The sequence below is a fragment of the Girardinichthys multiradiatus genome, chromosome 13, assembly GCF_021462225.1.
Source record: "Girardinichthys multiradiatus isolate DD_20200921_A chromosome 13, DD_fGirMul_XY1, whole genome shotgun sequence".
NCBI lineage: Eukaryota > Metazoa > Chordata > Actinopteri > Cyprinodontiformes > Goodeidae > Girardinichthys > Girardinichthys multiradiatus.
In genome coordinates, this window is record NC_061806.1 from 29,936,341 (window position 1) to 29,953,209 (window position 16,869).

The following is a 16,869-nucleotide window of genomic DNA, read 5'->3' on the forward strand; positions in this document are numbered from 1 at the left end:
GGTGGCAAATTAACAAAATTAAGGAAAAAATCAAACCAGAATCACAGCCAATCTGATGCACTGTATAAACCACCATTTAGTGAGTTAAACAAGGACTAACAATAAGGGGGGTCTCAATCCGGTTTGCAGAAACTTACATTTTTGCTCATCCTCAGATTGGATGGAGAGCATCTGAACATCAATTTTCATGCTTTGCCACAGATTCACAGTTAGATTTAAGCCTGGACTTTGACTGGGCCATAGTAAAACATGATTATGCTTTGATCTGAACCGTTTAATTGTAGCTATGGTTGGATGTTTAGGGTTGTCATCTTGCCTAAACATGAACTTCCAACCCAGTCTTACCTCCATACCAGATTTACCTCCATACATCTTTCCACCAACTCTGACCCACTTCCCTGTCACTGCAGAAGAGAAGAATCCTCCAGCATGTCACATATAGCAACTTGCATGCAGGCCAAGAAGTTAAATTTTCGTCTCATTCGACCAGAGCAACGTCTTCCACACATTTGCTGTGTCCATTACATCGCTTGTTTGTACTGCAAACAGTACCTCCTGTGGCTTTTTTCTTGCTTCTCTTTGTAAAATAGTTGGAATAGTTGTCCTGTCAACAACTCTTCTTACCTGAGCTGTGAATCTCTGCTGCTCCTCCAGAGTCTTTGCCCAGCCAGTCAGTTTAAGTGGAAGGCCATGGCTGCATAGGTTTGCTTTCTGTTTTCAGATGATGGATTGAACAGAGCTCTATGAAATGTTCAGATCTTGGAATATTATTTTATAATCTAACCCTGCTTTGAAGTTCTCCAAAGCTTTATCTTTGACTTGTCTGCTGTGTTCCTTGGTCATCATGGTAAATGGACTGAACTTATATAGCACTTTTCCAGTCATACAGACCACTCAAAGCTTTACACTAGAGCCACATTCACCCAGTCGCCCTCACTAACGCTCACACATTCATACACCGATATGCAGATCAGTAGGCAACCTGAGGTTAAGTGCCTTGCCCAGGGGCACATCAACATATGGCAGGAGGAAGCTGGGATCGATTGCAAGACAACTACTCTTCCCACTGAGCCACAGTTGCCTCATTATGATACCGTTTGAGCTATAATGTTCTCTAAGGGATTCACAGAACAGCTGATGGATGGATGGATGGATGGATGGATGGATGGATGGATGGATGGATGGATGGATGGATGGATAGATAGATAGATAGATAGATAGATAGATAGATAGATAGATAGATAGATAGATAGATAGATAGATAGATAGATAGATAGATAGATAGATAGATAGATAGATAGATAGATAGATAGATAGATAGATAGATAGATAGATAGATTATGATATCACCAAAAGGCCTGCAGAAAGCCAGGATAAACAAAATACCGGAAACACGTTTTGTCAAAACAGCCAGCTAGAATCACATTACCGGAAGTTACTGAATTTTGTTTTGAAAATAATTTATTCTACTATTAAATTAGATGACATTTTAAAAATATTTGCTGATTGACGTACAGATTTAAAGTCAGAAAAGTATTCTCCGATAATAAAGCCCGTAAAAATATACGGGGCGAGTACCATTTACATGGAATACATGGTTTTTATTACCCTTATGTTTGTAGTTTTATTTTGAAAGATGAGACCGGAAACGCAGCAGCTGAATTGTGCGGCTTTGTTTGCGAGAAAAGAACTGGAGGGAAAAAAAAGAGAAAAAAACGAAGGAAAAAAGGCCTATCTGAGAGCTTTGAGGGGCGGATTTCGACAAAGTTTCCCAACTGTCCCGTCCTGAGGAAGCTTCAAGGGGTGGAAAAGGAGTCCAGTTCACCGGTAATTAACTCTGGAGTTATAATTCGGTTGTAAATGCATCGTTATTTGCAGTGTGTCTCAGAGCACCGTCGTCCCCGTCGCCGGAAGTCTGCATGAAGCTGCGTCTCCAACAGAGGCTACGGCGTCGACGTTTTTTTTTTTTTCTGTCTTGTGTTTTTTTTTTTTTTTCTTTTTTTTTTTTTTTATTCGAGACTTTTTTTTTCTTTTTTTATTTTCTCTGTGCGAGATGAGCAAGCGGTGAGACATGGAGGCGTAGGGACTGAGGATGCTTGTGTTCGCAGGTTAAGCGTTCAAACACACGCAGGCCTCCAGTTTTAGCTTGACTGAACAAGCCAACGAACAAAAGGAGAAAATTAACGGAGGCAAGTTAGCGTTAGCCGTGTTTGTGTGGTACTCTGATATCACTCTCAGCTGCTGGCGGCAGCCTGATTAGCTTGCAGCAAAACGCATCAAAACATCCCAACATGTCATCCGATTTTATAACAGTTTCCACCGGTTTTATTTCTGCAAGCTTTCCTCAGTCACTGCTATCGTTAGCCCGCCGCTAGCTGTGCCACAGTGTTTGATCCAGTTTGTGTCCTCTCGGTAATAAAGGGCACTAAAACGCTGACTTTAATACACCAACGTGACCGCCACTCTGGTTTTAAAGCGTCGCTGGAGATAATGTGGAGCATGTGAGGGGGATGAATTAATTTACCTTGGCGGCTTTTTGCCCATTTTTTATTTGTTGGCTGCAGCACAGATTAGAGGAGACACATGGAAAAACAAACATGCCCTGAGTTGTGCTGCATGAAATGTGCCAGGTGTTTGTTGTGGTGGGGTCTATCTTTCAATGGCTTCCCAGTCTCGTTCAACGTCATTTCTTTTATAACCCACAAGTTAAGCTTCACTAACATGTAACTACTTGCATTCCTTTTTGTGAGCCGTGAATGGAGGTCATATTTGACTATGCAGGGCATTTTTATGTCTTCACATGCACTTAGAAAGCTGCACGACAATGTGCAAAACAACATGCAAATGCATGGCAATACGTTTTAAATTTCATAGATAAAAATATTGCTGTTTTTGCCAATGAAAAAAAGTGCAAATATTTTAACATGTAAATTTAATTTCCCTCACAGTCTGTTAATGGTTGCCTTTTAGGTCACAGCAACACAAGTGCATGGGCTGTGGTACTAAACATGAGAACAGGCTGATCTTCATTCTTGCTTTTTTGTCCTACTCTAGATTATTACCTTCTTCATCCCCACCTGGGATGAACATCTTAGCCTGATTCCTTTCACATCCTCTTCGCAAATCATGAAGCTGAAATTACTGTTAAAACATTACTCCGTTAGATACAAAATGGATCGTTGACAGGAGTGTATTTGGTTCAGCAGACCCACTAAATTTAAGAGCTTCTGTAAACTTGATATGTTGAATGTATCAGCCTTTGGAGAAGATGTATTGAAAGGAATCAAGCTGAGATGATGGTCTCCTTTTACGTGACACAGAAAGAAATCAGTGAAGAGGGGAAGGACAGGTGTTTTCTAAGTGTGTTACTTTTTAATTACAGAAATAATGGACGAATCCCATTTCAACTCATCATACTTTTGGTCTCCCGTCCCCACTGTACAAGGACAGGTAGAGACAACCTTATTGTTGGAAATGTCTTGAAATGCACATGGTTATAATGGGATTATCACTGACTGTTTGTAGAGCTGCTTTAAGGATTCAGTTGATGAATTTTAGAGCACTGAAGATTTTTTAACATGTCTTGGTACATTCACTTGATCTCATGATCACTCCTATCCCTCTCTTTTATGTCTGTATTTTCTCTTTGTTCTTGTTTTTCTTTTACTTTTTGCATCTCACTGTGCTTTCGTATTCTCTTGTTTCCCATTCTCTTCTATCTCTTTACTAATCCCACTGGTCACTCATTCATTTCACACTCTCCATGTTTTGTCATATTTCCAAACTGATGTTATCATTTGTATCACCTCCTCCTTGCTCCTTACTTTTCATGGTATCTTGACATCCCATCCTCAACCTTTCCTCTCTTCCCCATACTTAACATATTTTTCTTTTGCTGTAATTTTCTGCATTTGTCAACCTTTCTAACTTTCCTACCATCTGCATGTCTGACTTCTATTTGTCATATTGTGCACCTTGTGTCATTTTCATGCGTTCGAAGCGCTCTTTGGAATTCTTCTTCTTCCTTCATTATTTTTACCTCCTTTTTTTTTCCAACTCTGTCATCTTCATGAACAACTTTACCTTCAACATCCCATCTTGCCCCTTTATTACTCCACCCTTTACACTTTACACCACTTTCTAGATTGAGAACGCCATGTTCCTCAACAAGGCAAAGGAACAGCTGGGTCCAGACAAGGTCAACGCACCCGCCTTCCCGCACTCTTCTGCGTCTTCCACCTCTTCCCCTCACTACCCAACAGCTGTGCTCGCTATCCCGGGTTCAGTGGATGCAGGGTCTGGGCTGCGGGTGGTCCCTAAACAGGAAGGAGGTGGGAATACATCAGGAGGAGGTGGTAACAGCGGTAATGCAACCATGAGTGGAGTTGGGGGACATCTACACCAGTCACACACCTCCCAGAACGTCACGGTTGTTCCTGTTCCTTCGACCGGGATCATGACTTCAGGTGAGAAAAAAAGCTTTTTGCTTTTTCTTACTTTCACTCAAGTTGATGCTGGTTTCTCATGTTTGTTAATATACCTTTAAATGAGTTCTAAAAAAGAGGGATACTAGAAATCAACAGTTGTCAGTAATACTGTTGATGCACATAATTAATCCAAAAGCCTTTAGTGAAAACAGGATCTTTGTGGAAACTGGCTGTAAAATATATTAAAACTATATTGTGATCTGAATATCAGCAGAAAATCATCTGATTGCTATATAAATGTTATCAAATATTGCACTTCTCTGTTTCTCACGTGACATTACAATGATCCCAACACTCGCTGTGACCTTTAGCATCTCTGCACTATCATCTACAGGTCCTTCTCAAAATATTAGCATATTGAGATAAAGTTCATTATTTTCCATAATGTCATGATGAAAATTTAACATTCATATATTTTAGATTCATTGCACACTAACTGAAATATTTCAGGTCTTTTATTGTCTTAATACGGATGATTTTGGCATACAGCTCATGAAAACCCAAAATTCCTATCTCACAAAATTAGCATATCATTAAAAGGGTCTCTAAACGAGCTATGAACCTAATCATCTGAATCAACGAGTTAACTCTAAACACCTGCAAAACATTCCTGAGGCCTTTAAAACTCCCAGCCTGGTTCATCACTCAAAACCCCAATGATGGGTAAGACTGCCGACCTGACTGCTGTCCAGAAGGCCACTATTGACACCCTCAAGCAAGAGGGTAAGACACAGAAAGAAATTTCTGAACGAATAGGCTGTTCCCAGAGTGCTGTATCAAGGCACCTCAGTGGGAAGTCTGTGGGAAGGAAAAAGTGTGGCAGAAAACGCTGCACAACGAGAAGAGGTGACCGGACCCTGAGGAAGATTGTGGAGAAGGGCCGATTCCAGACCTTGGGGGACCTGCGGAAGCAGTGGACTGAGTCTGGAGTAGAAACATCCAGAGCCACCGTGCACAGGCGTGTGCAGGAAATGGGCTACAGGTGCCGCATTCCCCAGGTCAAGCCACTTTTGAACCAGAAACAGCGGCAGAAGCGCCTGACCTGGGCTACAGAGAAGCAGCACTGGACTGTTGCTCAGTGGTCCAAAGTTCTATTTTCGGATGAAAGCAAATTCTGCATGTCATTCGGAAATCAAGGTGCCAGAGTCTGGAGGAAGACTGGGGAGAAGGAAATGCCAAAATACCAGAAGTCCAGTGTCAAGTACCCACAGTCAGTGATGGTCTGGGGTGCCGTGTCAGCTGCTGGTGTTGGTCCACTGTGTTTTATCAAGGGCAGGGTCAATGCAGCTAGATATCAGGAGATTTTGGAGCACTTCATGCTTCCATCTGCTGAAAAGCTTAATGGAGATGAAGATTTCATTTTTCAGTACGACCTGGCACCTGCTCACAGTGCCAAAACCACTGGTAAATGGTTTACTGACCATGGTATCACTGTGCTCAATTGGCCTGCCAACTCTCCTGACCTGAACCCCATAGAGAATCTGTGGGATATTGTGAAGAGAACGTTGAGAGACTCAAGACCCAACACTCTGGATGAGCTAAAGGCCGCTATCGAAGCATCCTGGGCCTCCATAAGACCTCAGCAGTGCCACAGGCTGATTGCCTCCATGCCACGCCGCATTAAAGCAGTCATTTCTGCAAAAGGATTCCCGACCAAGTATTGAGTGCATAACTGTACATGATTATTTGAAGGTTGACGTTTTTTGTATTAAAAACACTTTTCTTTTATTGATCGGATGAAATATGCTAATTTTGTGAGATAGGAATTTTGGGTTTTCATGAGCTGTATGCCAAAATCATCCGTATTAAGACAATAAAAGACCTGAAATATTTCAGTTAGTGTGCAATGAATCTAAAATATATGAATGTTAAATTTTCATCATGACATTATGGAAAATAATGAACTTTATCACAATATGCTAATATTTTGAGAAGGACCTGTATGTTAGGTGTGTATATCTGCTGCAGTAGGACTTCCTCCAACAGTCTAAATAGATATCACTGGCATGCAGAGACTTATTGACACTTGGAGTATTATAGCAAGCCAATTCAGTGGAACATCTGAAGACATTTTAATTTATTGGAATATGAAGTTTGCATCTTTGAAACACCTTTCCCCATGGAAAATAATGGGAATGAAAATAAGCTGTTCCAAAGCTTCACCCACAGCAAAACACAAACAGCACTCTGAATGACAGTCATTAACCCTGTGTTATGACATCGCCGGGCACTTTGAAAGGTGAAATAATGGTGAAACAATAAATAATAGTGAGCTCAGTTTTTCTGGGACAATCATCTGTTTGAAATGATGGAGATGGGTGAGCAAGGTTTTTACTTTGAATTCATTTAAGTTTTTCTTATTTCTAAGATTATGTGCAAGGAAAAACAACCTCAATTATTACTTAAAGGAAGATATGATGGTGTGTTCTCCATTCTAGAGCATTTTGCACTGAGACCAAAACCAGACACAAGAGCAACAAATTACGGCTTTAATAGCATCCAATACAACAGCCCAGAAACTCGAGTGTCACTCTCTCCAGGTTCTCAGGGAAAAACTACAAGGAGAAAGTTGCTCTCGTTAACCAGCAACACATGGAGCGTATACTGGCCCAACAAAGCCAGGGTTGCGGAGCCGCACAGTGCTGGTCCACTCTCTGGATCGTCACATTTATTCTCTGAATCTAATTCCTAATTGGGGCGGACCTTTCATATTTGGAAAAATTCATATTCAGATGCATTTGGATTTACAGGATCCACTGTATTGCATTCTAAATGGTTCTTTGCTCCATTAATATTGCACGTACTGATATTTATATGGAAATATATTGTGCAGCCCTAATCAGCGTGCATAACGAAGGACTACATGAACTCTAGGAGAACACTTCAGAGAAAAGGCATCAAGTCACATTTATGTTCATAGTAAACAAAAACATATTCCAAGCAACTGTAGAAAGTATTAACTAGTGGTTACATAAGTTATACATGAACAACTGAAAATAAACGATAAAACTGAGACGGCTTCATCCATTTTCTGCTCAGCCACAGTTGCTGTCCTAAGCGCCATGCCTCGATATAAATAACATCTCTACCAATCAGAAGGACCGTCACTGCTTAAGAATACCTTCTCAATTTAAGCTGAAATCTGCAAACCAATTGAATTTTTCCACTGAAGGAAAAATATGTTATTTTGTATTTTTAATCGTATTATCCTTGCAATAATCAACAATATCATATATTGGGTTTTGTGTCCTAATACAGTCACCTTGTCCCTACTAGGGTACCTGCAGTATAGAAAAGACCTTTTCTATCTCTTCTCCAGGTGTTGGTGAAACATCTTAAACTGTTTGTCTTTTTCTTCTCAGCGGGTTTAGTGATCACCACCCCTCAAGGCACACTGGTACCAACTGCCTCCACGCAGTCGTTTGTAACTGGACACCCCACGGCTACCACCATGATAGTGTCTGCGATGCACCCCTCAAACACAGGTAATATCCAGCTCCAGTTCATCACCATTTTGGGCATTACAGCAAAACCTGCTGTATGCTGGTGCATCATAAGGGCAGTGTCTTTTCTTCCAGATAAGAAGGAGGATATTAATGTTTCTCCAGCCGTTGTCATGCCAACGCCATCAAAGCGAGGGAGGAAGAGCAAACAGGTGATGAGCAGAGTCGGTGGGATTCTCCCTCCAGGAAGTGATGCATTAATTTTAGCCCATCTTGCTGCTGGTGGACAGGTGAGCTTCTTCTGTTTTGACTGCTTCGTTTGTCCTGAAAGTAATGACCTTTTACCCTCATAATTTACTCCTGATGTGTTGCAGCATCACTCTGCTGACCCATATGATCTGTCAAATGATGAGGATGATCATACCATCAAAGATGGACCCAAGTCTTACAGGTACTGGACAAGTCGGTCCAGTCCTCTTATATCTTTAGTCTGCAACTTATTTCTCAAGACTGCCGTGTCTTACAGTAAACTCTTTCTTCCAAAGGTGTCGGATGTGTGCAGTGACGTTCTTCAGCAAGTCAGACATGCAGATTCACGCCAAGTCCCACACCGAGGCCAAGCCCCACAAGTGCCCCCACTGCTCCAAGTCATTTGCCAACTCCAGCTACCTGTCCCAGCACATCCGTATCCACAGCGGGGCCAAGCCCTACTCCTGCACCTATTGCCAGAAAACATTCAGGCAGCTCAGTCACCTACAGCAGCACACACGGTACTGGGCCCACTAGCTGTAGAGGTTCTGAGTGTTTCTGCTTGTAATCTCTGGTGTTTAACTTTGAGCATGAGCCTGTCTCTAGTGATGACTTCACAGAGTAATGGTGTAGTCAGCCAGCTGGGGGTTCTTTGGAATAGTGTTGACAGTGTTAAGCTCTTTCTGCACAGTCAAATTATCTTGTTTGAAGGTCATAACAGACCTTATTATTATTGGATTGATGTAACAGTTCATGGTATGGAGGTTGGCTTATTTGATGAGCTTTTCTCAAACAAAACCATCATGCAGCAGTCGTATGTTCCTGCTTTGCATGTCTTTATTAAGATTGTTACTTTCATTTTTTCACACCACACCTTTGCAAATAGCACTCTGTAAATGCATCGAAAATTTAAATTAAGGCCATTTTGTGACGCCGGGCCAGAGGAGTGTGTGTGATGCAGCCTATGATCAGAACCCTTATATCATCCATGCATATCGTCACGTTTCTTGCATGATTGTCCAGAGCAAACAGGAATGCTTCTTTTTTCCTCTGCATTTAGTGCAGTAAATATCGACTTAATGACGGCCTGACACGCTCTGATATCAGATCAGCAGAAACAGCTTGCATGCGAAATTCACCAGCGATCTCATCATATAAATGAGATTGTTGCTGGGTGTTCTAGAGACCAGAAAAAGATCTCAATGTTCAGCAGAAACATCTCTTCTACCTTTGAGGTTTTCCCCCGGTGCATATTGTCAACGACAAAATTTAGCCAGGTCAAATCTTTCAGCTTCTTATTAAAGATTTTAATAAAATCTAAAAGTAAAAGAAGCTCTGTGCCATTAAGGGACCCAACCACATTTTCCTCACGCCTGTCTCTCTAATGTCCAGCGCTCTGTTACTTAAACCATCTTGGACTCTGTTCTCCGTGTCAGCTGTGGGCATCTGCTGCTCTGAGAGTTCATCCAATAAGCTGAATATGACGCTAGAATGCAAAGTTTGATCTCATGATGCCTGAACCAAATTAGCGCAACGCCGTCCAGTCAGTAATTTGCAATATGAACACTATCCACATTAATAAAGCAGTGGTGAGATATTCACAATATATCTGATCCCTCAGAGTAAAGACAGTTGAAGTTAGATTTTGGATATTTCTGCAGATTAAACCTGTTTGTTTAATTCTACTGTGATTTTTAGGGCAGCTGCATTAGAGCCCAGAAAACAATAAAGATCAAAGCTGGCACTGCACCCACTGACCTTAATCCTGTAGAATCAAAAATACTCAGAACATTTAAGACTTTAATCTTAAAATCTGATTGAGTGATCCTTTAAAATCTCTCCCCTTACTTGACATTTTCCCTTTTGCTTTTATGCCCAATTGCACCGTAGACTCATTCCTAACTACGCCACTTAAACGTATTAAGTTTAATTGTTTTGGGTTAAGTTCATATAAAAACGTATGTAAAGGTCGTGGTTTGACCTTGATCGGATAGCAGTAATGATGACTTGCTGTACATCTTCTACGTTGTACAGTTAGTTTCTTCGTATTGTTTTCTACCAGATGAACATCTGGTTTTTCAGAGCTAAGAGATGATTCTCAGTACGGATCGTCGTTGCCAAGGCTTTATTAAAACCCAGGTCCAGGTAATCATTTCTGCAGCAGGGGCTGCTCTTAGACCTGCAAGAATGGATACGGCCAGTCGTTCCTATTCATTAATATAAAGACTGTAATGTTGAACATTTAGACTCTGCTTCTGACACAAACAACTAAAAGACACATTTATTTTTTTTATTGTATCTTCCTGTGAGCTGTTGTTCTGTGGATCTGTTGTCGGCAGTCCCTCTAAAAACATGGAAATTCTGCTTATCAACCTGGAGCTTCAGCCTTAAAAATTATTTATTCTCCTTGTTTAGTTGGTTTACTGGTGTTCAAAAAAATCTCTTTTTACACATTGATTTTAATATAAAATGAATAGTAGTTAACTATTTCAGGCTTGTGTGCTCTTTAAATGGTGGCTGTGTACAAGACGGGAAATAATGCATGACTAATACAGCAAAACCAGTAGGCAAACGGCTACTAATCCAAGACTAATTACTATTTGACTGATCATGCATGAGGTTGCAAGCAATAAGATCACCTTTCACTCATTCATGCTGCCGTCATTCTACCAGATGGTTTAATTTCCTTTGAGCTTGTCACATCTCTTTTTCATATTTTCATTTAACTCACTGGTTTACTCTGGGTTTTCCATGTCACCTGTAGAGCGAATGTTTCGATCAGAATAATGTGCTCTTTTTTCATGGCACCCGTCTTCAGGTTCTCATTGGGTTTCAATCATATGACAAAGACACACTCCACTTACTGCAGGACACACCAAATGGAGCGAGCGAGAGAGAGAGAGAGAGAGAGAGAGAGAAAGGAAAGCGTGACTGTGCTTGCTGTATGTTTGTTCTGTGTTTTCACAACTCAGACACAGCACAAAGAGCACACTGTCAAACCTAATGATCTACGATCAGCAGCATTGATTGCAGATCCTTTAACGCATGATTTGATCTTCGGTTCGTCATGAAGTTTGGTCATGCTGTAGCTTAAAAATCTCGCTGTTTCTCTCTCTCTCTCTCTGTGTTTCTCTCTCTCCATCCCCAACCCCTCCAATCCCGGCTTTCCGTGTTAGAAACCACACTGAGGCCAAGCCCCACAAGTGTCCCCACTGCTCCAAGTCGTTTGCCAACTCCAGCTACCTGTCCCAGCACATCCGCATCCACACGGGGGCCAAGCCCTACACCTGCTCCTACTGCCAGAAAACATTCAGGCAGCTCAGTCACCTACAGCAACACACACGGTACTGGGCCGGGCGGGCTGGGTTTCCACTGATCACGTGTGTTCGTATGTGTGCATGTGTGGAGCAGGTTTGTAGAGAACTGCTATAGATTTATAGACTCATTTAGTCACCTTTGGAAGGAAAACAGATTTGTTATTGCGTTTTATTTTAACGATTGAACTTCAGAGGTATCCAAACAGACTTAATTGGATTTTAATTGATTAGAGATGGCCTTTTAGTTGGTAATCATTTCCTTCATCGAACATCTTAAAGATCTACCTAAAACTGTTAGAGACAGGAAGCTACAAACAGCTCAGAGTACAGAGAAGGGCATGGAGTCTTGGAGCGAAATAAATAGTTTAGTAGAAGTGAAAGTAGAGAAAGGAGCATCAGAGAAGAGTATGTTTTCATTTCTGCTGCATTACGAATGTTTTCCTTTTTGACATAAGAGGTATACATGACTGCTTCATGGAACCTGTTCTTAACATTTACTTTTGTACAAACTTTAAGGTTAATGGACTGATCTGTTATTTTCCTTTGTCAGAATTCACACTGGCGACCGACCGTACAAATGTAGCCATCCTGGCTGTGAAAAGGCTTTCACTCAGCTGTCCAACCTGCAGGTCAGTCAGATCATTTTCCTTTGGCATTTACTGCTTTATTATATCCTCTCTAACACGTTTCTGGTTAAATCTCTGCCACTCTGGTGCATATTCCCTTCACAGTCCCACCGTCGGCAGCACAACAAAGATAAGCCCTTCAAGTGTCACAACTGTAACCGTGGTTACACAGACGCTGCCAGCCTGGAGGTTCACCTGTCTACACACACCGTCAAACACGCCAAGTTGTTCTCCTGCGGCCTCTGCAACAGATCCTACACATCAGTACGTTCTCAGACCTTCAGCTTTAGGATGGGGGTTTACAGAACGATCTAGAAATGAGATGGATTTCTAGATGGTTGATCAATGCTTTCAAATATTGAGAGAATTTGTCATTGTCGGAGAAGGCCATGCCTGGCTTTTTTTGCCTCCCTATATCAGTAAATGTCATTTAGGAACAGGCATTTCCCGCTACAGTTATTTAAATCAAAGCCATTTAATGATTGAAAACCTTTCATCAGTACATCACTCGCTCACCACTGATTTTCATGGAGCCGCAGTCTCCATTCTTCTTAACTGTGACGGATATTTTGCCTGTATGTTTCAGAAGGCTGGTCTTTTGTTTCCAAACAGATCTGAAGTAACACAAGTGACCACAGCCTTCAGTTTACTCTCCTTCTTCCAGAATTCAATCCAAACCAAAGTTCATGAAGGCTTTGACACATTGGACGACGTTTTGTAAGGAAGCTTCTGCTGTTTCTTGGGAACAAAATGCCACGCTCCTCACTGAGGATGTTTTATGTGCTAATGCAACGTGAATGTTAGCATGTTTCAGGAGTCTTCATGATTCAAGAGTCTTTATTGCCATTATGCCACCATAATGAAATTTGCTGAGACAACAGCTCAAAGAATACAAATGTACACAAAGATAAATTAAAAACATCCTCAGAGGACACTTCAAAAGGGTAGAAAGAAGAAAAAATACATGGAATGTGGTATGTATTATTTAATAGTAACAACATAGTAGTTTAGTAGTTTCTTCTGTCTTTATATGACTTCTTAATAATTTGGTTGTAACTAGAGCTGCACAATCAATGTGTGTAATGTTGCAATCATAAAGGACTGCTTGGATGTTCTATACAGCAAGCTTTAATGTTTGAGGTGCTGTGCATTCAAACTGCTTGTCAGTAATATAGTCTCTGTCCTGTTGGATTGATCTTAGTGATCAAGATGCTAAAGCGAGAAAAATGTGGGTTAATCATAATGAATATCATCATTGCGATATTAAACAATATTGTATAGTATGGAAAGTAAACATAGAAAAATAATTTGTAATTCCGCCTTATTGTCTAAAAGTTGTATCTATTGATCCGTTTTCCTCTCATTATCCCCCCATCCCAACACTACCATCCATCTTCCTGTCTGTGGTTTTTGTGGTTTCTGTATTTAAAGCCTGATAACATTAGATAAACTTGCCATAAAAGGCGGAAAAGTCTTGTATTGATCCCTAGAAAAAGGCCAAAATAGAAAAATCTGTGAATTTAATTCTGGAAGGTGTGCAGAAACTCTCTATATAAGCAGTAAGGCATATTTTACTGAAATTGAGCAAAATCTAATCTTTCACATAGAAAAGTCATCATTTATAAATAACAGTAAAAATAATTCTCGGTAATAATTGATAAATATAATTGTTAACCTGTCTGCTCACCCAGATAAGACAGAACTACTGAACAAATATTTTGACTCTTGTTTAAAGTCAAAATATTATTTTTGTTTTTGTGTTTTTCTAGGAGACATACTTGATGAAACACATGCAGAAGCACAACCCCGACCCATTAACAGTGGCAGCGACGGTAGCCGCCCAGCAGGCCCAGGGTCTGACAGCGGGTGGAGGAGGGGGGCGGGGCCGAGGTCGTGGTCGGGGCAGAGGCGGCGGCAGAGCAAGCCAGCTTCAAAACCAGAATAACCCGAACAACGCCAATCAGAACCCTGGACCCCCAGGGAGCTACCAGCCGACCCAGCAGCCCTCTGACGGTATCGTTTCGTGTCCATTCGATCTGCACCAGTACAAGACGGTGTCGGCCAGTGAGATCCAGTACAAACCAGTCAGTGTAGGTGACCTGCCAGTGACCCATAAAGACCTCTGTCTAACCGTCTCCACGTCAGCCATACAGGTGGAGCACATGAACTCGTAGGCTGCGTCCTACGGCTCTGTTGGGACGTTACTGATAATCTGCAGTGTAAAAAGCTCCATTTGATTCACCGTCATCCATCTTTACAGTCCTCTTAAAACAAAAAGAAACCAGAAACCTGGCTGAGAAAGGAAAAACTGTTACCATCCTGATCAGCCAGCCGGTTCTGACCCTGACTCCCAACGGTGTTCTGTTTATATTCACTGTCAAGTAGCTCTGAAGGGCATGTTAAAGGGATCAGTGTGAAATTGCAATACAATCAGGAGATAGAAGTCAAGCTTAGTTCACCCGATTCTGAAGCATCAACTTTAAGCTCCAGGTTGGATCCCAGAGGATCTGCAGTGTGTTGAGTTCAGGTACCTCTGAGTGGGAAAGCTGGTTCAGGAGGTTGATTCAAGGTGGTGGAAAGGGGGTTTGGATTTTATAGATTTAGTTAGAAAGAAATCTGCACCTCAAGTTTCCCCTTTAATGCTTTGGTTTAGCGGTAAAATATCTGGTCCTAAACCAGCAGCCCTGCTCTGAGGTAACACTGGGAGATAATGCACAGAATGGGGTGACTTTGAGAACATCTAGATCAAATTCCTCCTTAAATACTCCTGCAATCTGTTAAAGCCAAAACAAGGAAGAGAAAAGACAAATAATCGTTCATAAGAGGTGAAGATTCCTAATTGGCACCAAAATGGGAGCACTTAATTTATCTGACCACTGAAGATGGGGAATTAAGGAGAACATTTCACAAATCATGGTCTTTTCCTTGAACCCACGTCCCATCAGAGCATCGAGGAGTTAAGGAACCGTTTCAGAACCTAAAGCCCTGAACTAAAGATCAATTCTTGCAAGTTCTGCAAGAATGTACTGAACACGAGCAATCTAGCCGAGAACATCGGGACGGAGGAGTCCTACAGAAAGCACTTGATGAAGATCGTTCTTCACGCCTATGTTTGTCATCGTTTGTCTTTTTTTTTTATATATATATATATAAATCATGTTTGTATTTTTCTACCCACAGAGAAGCATACAGAGAGAAAGCAGAGTGAGTGCATGAAAGTGACAGAAAGAAAGTGTTTAGTTTATCATCCTGTGAGCGATAAGAACCGCCCTGTTGTTACCAGGGAGGCTGATATGAAATAACTGTGTGATGAACACGGCTGACAGGTACTGTTATCAACCTTTTTTTAAGACCTTTTCATACATATTATTATTACTTTCATTATAACTGTAGTGCAAATGTTATCCACAGTATATTCACTCTGAGGCATTAGGTATTGCAGTATGCTGTACATTAAATAGATAAGACTTTTTCATCTGTAAAAGGGAAGTATGTCTTTATGTACAGAATATATAAGAACTGACCCAAACCACAGACTGGGTCCCAGGTCCAGTACTGTAACCAACACGTTCTGCTGAAAATAATGATTAAAGACCTGTGGAGTTTTAATGACACATGCAGACAACCATTTATGCCTTTAAATAGATGAGTCACATTAGTTATTATTAAATATCTTTTTGCCCTGTTAAAGATAACTAAGGCTGCTCAAACGATCGAATTACTACTAATGCTGTAGGTTTTAGGTTCATTTAAGGCATGATTTCTTCTTTCATATAGAAAATACCTGAAAATTTTCTCGTCAATCAGAAAACCTGTAAAAGAAAATCTATTTTGTTTTGAATTTATTAAAATAATTTATGGTGCCGTGTAAAATAAAGCCACTGCAGTCAGACTCCTGACTGACCTGCTAACATGTTTAAATAGCATCATAATTAAAAGGTGACCTGGGACACTGCACCAGCTCGGTCCAATCAAGACGTTCCAGCAGCCTGTACAACAAGCCGACGGTCTTCATGTATATTCAACTTTGTATGTCTCTGTGTGTTTTTATGAAAACATAACCTAGCAATGCTCCTGGTAAACCATTATTAACTGTCCTATGTTACATGCTATATGCACAGTTAAACCTCTTGCTCATCTGAACAGACTGTTTCTTCTTCCCTTATGGAGAATAAAACTCAAAAACTGTTTATGACAAAAGGCCACGACTGATGTATTTAACTGAGATCCTGACTTTGGTTCTGGCTCAGACCTGTGTTTGGACCAGTTTTTAGATTCTCTGTGTGGTTTGTTTGAAATAAGAAACAGTTTGAATCAGGTAACATTCAGTGAAACAGAATATTTAACTGCTGCAGATCCTGAACATAAACAGATTGAAATCCAGTCTGCTGAGTGACTGTTAAGGACAAATGTTTTAGGTTGGGCTTTATTCTTGGTAGTGTCACATGATAAATAGTCCAATAATTATTTATTTGTAGTAGATGTGTTATAGTGAATACAACAAAGTTAAGTATTGTGTACAGTTCCTTCAGTGGGGAAAATAATATTAAGCGATGTGTGATGTAGGAATCCAAGTCTCTTGGGATATTTCCTTTCTTAAAGCAGCTAAAATATAAATTAATTATTTGAATACATGCTAATAACTGAATCTCATCAGCAAAAGTAAAATTACCAGGTTTTCTCAAAGAAGTGTCTAATTTAAGCAGAGAAATGTTACTTATAGAGAAATTTGTAATTATATATTTAA

General features: G+C 40.7%; 1 protein-coding gene across 4 annotated transcripts; it reads left to right on the forward strand.

Moving 5' to 3' along the window:
* The first annotated feature begins 1,523 nt into the window (after nt 1–1,523).
* znf384a (zinc finger protein 384 a) lies at nt 1,524–16,322 on the forward strand. 4 transcript variants are annotated; one of them, XM_047384255.1, is made up of 11 exons: nt 1,524–1,827; nt 3,383–3,450; nt 4,145–4,466; nt 7,850–7,972; nt 8,051–8,220; nt 8,305–8,381; nt 8,476–8,700; nt 11,356–11,523; nt 12,047–12,125; nt 12,228–12,386; nt 13,892–16,322. In XM_047384255.1, exons 2-11 carry the CDS (start codon nt 3,388–3,390, stop codon nt 14,294–14,296), a joined length of 1,791 nt encoding a protein of 596 aa, XP_047240211.1. In that variant the 5' UTR covers nt 1,524–1,827; nt 3,383–3,387; the 3' UTR covers nt 14,297–16,322. The 4 variants fall into 4 exon arrangements, with proteins under 4 accessions (XP_047240211.1, XP_047240213.1, XP_047240214.1 ...); XM_047384257.1 differs by having other exon boundaries at nt 1,526–1,827; nt 8,096–8,220; XM_047384256.1 differs by having other exon boundaries at nt 1,534–1,827; nt 8,066–8,220.
* Nucleotides 16,323–16,869: the final 547 nt, after the last annotated feature.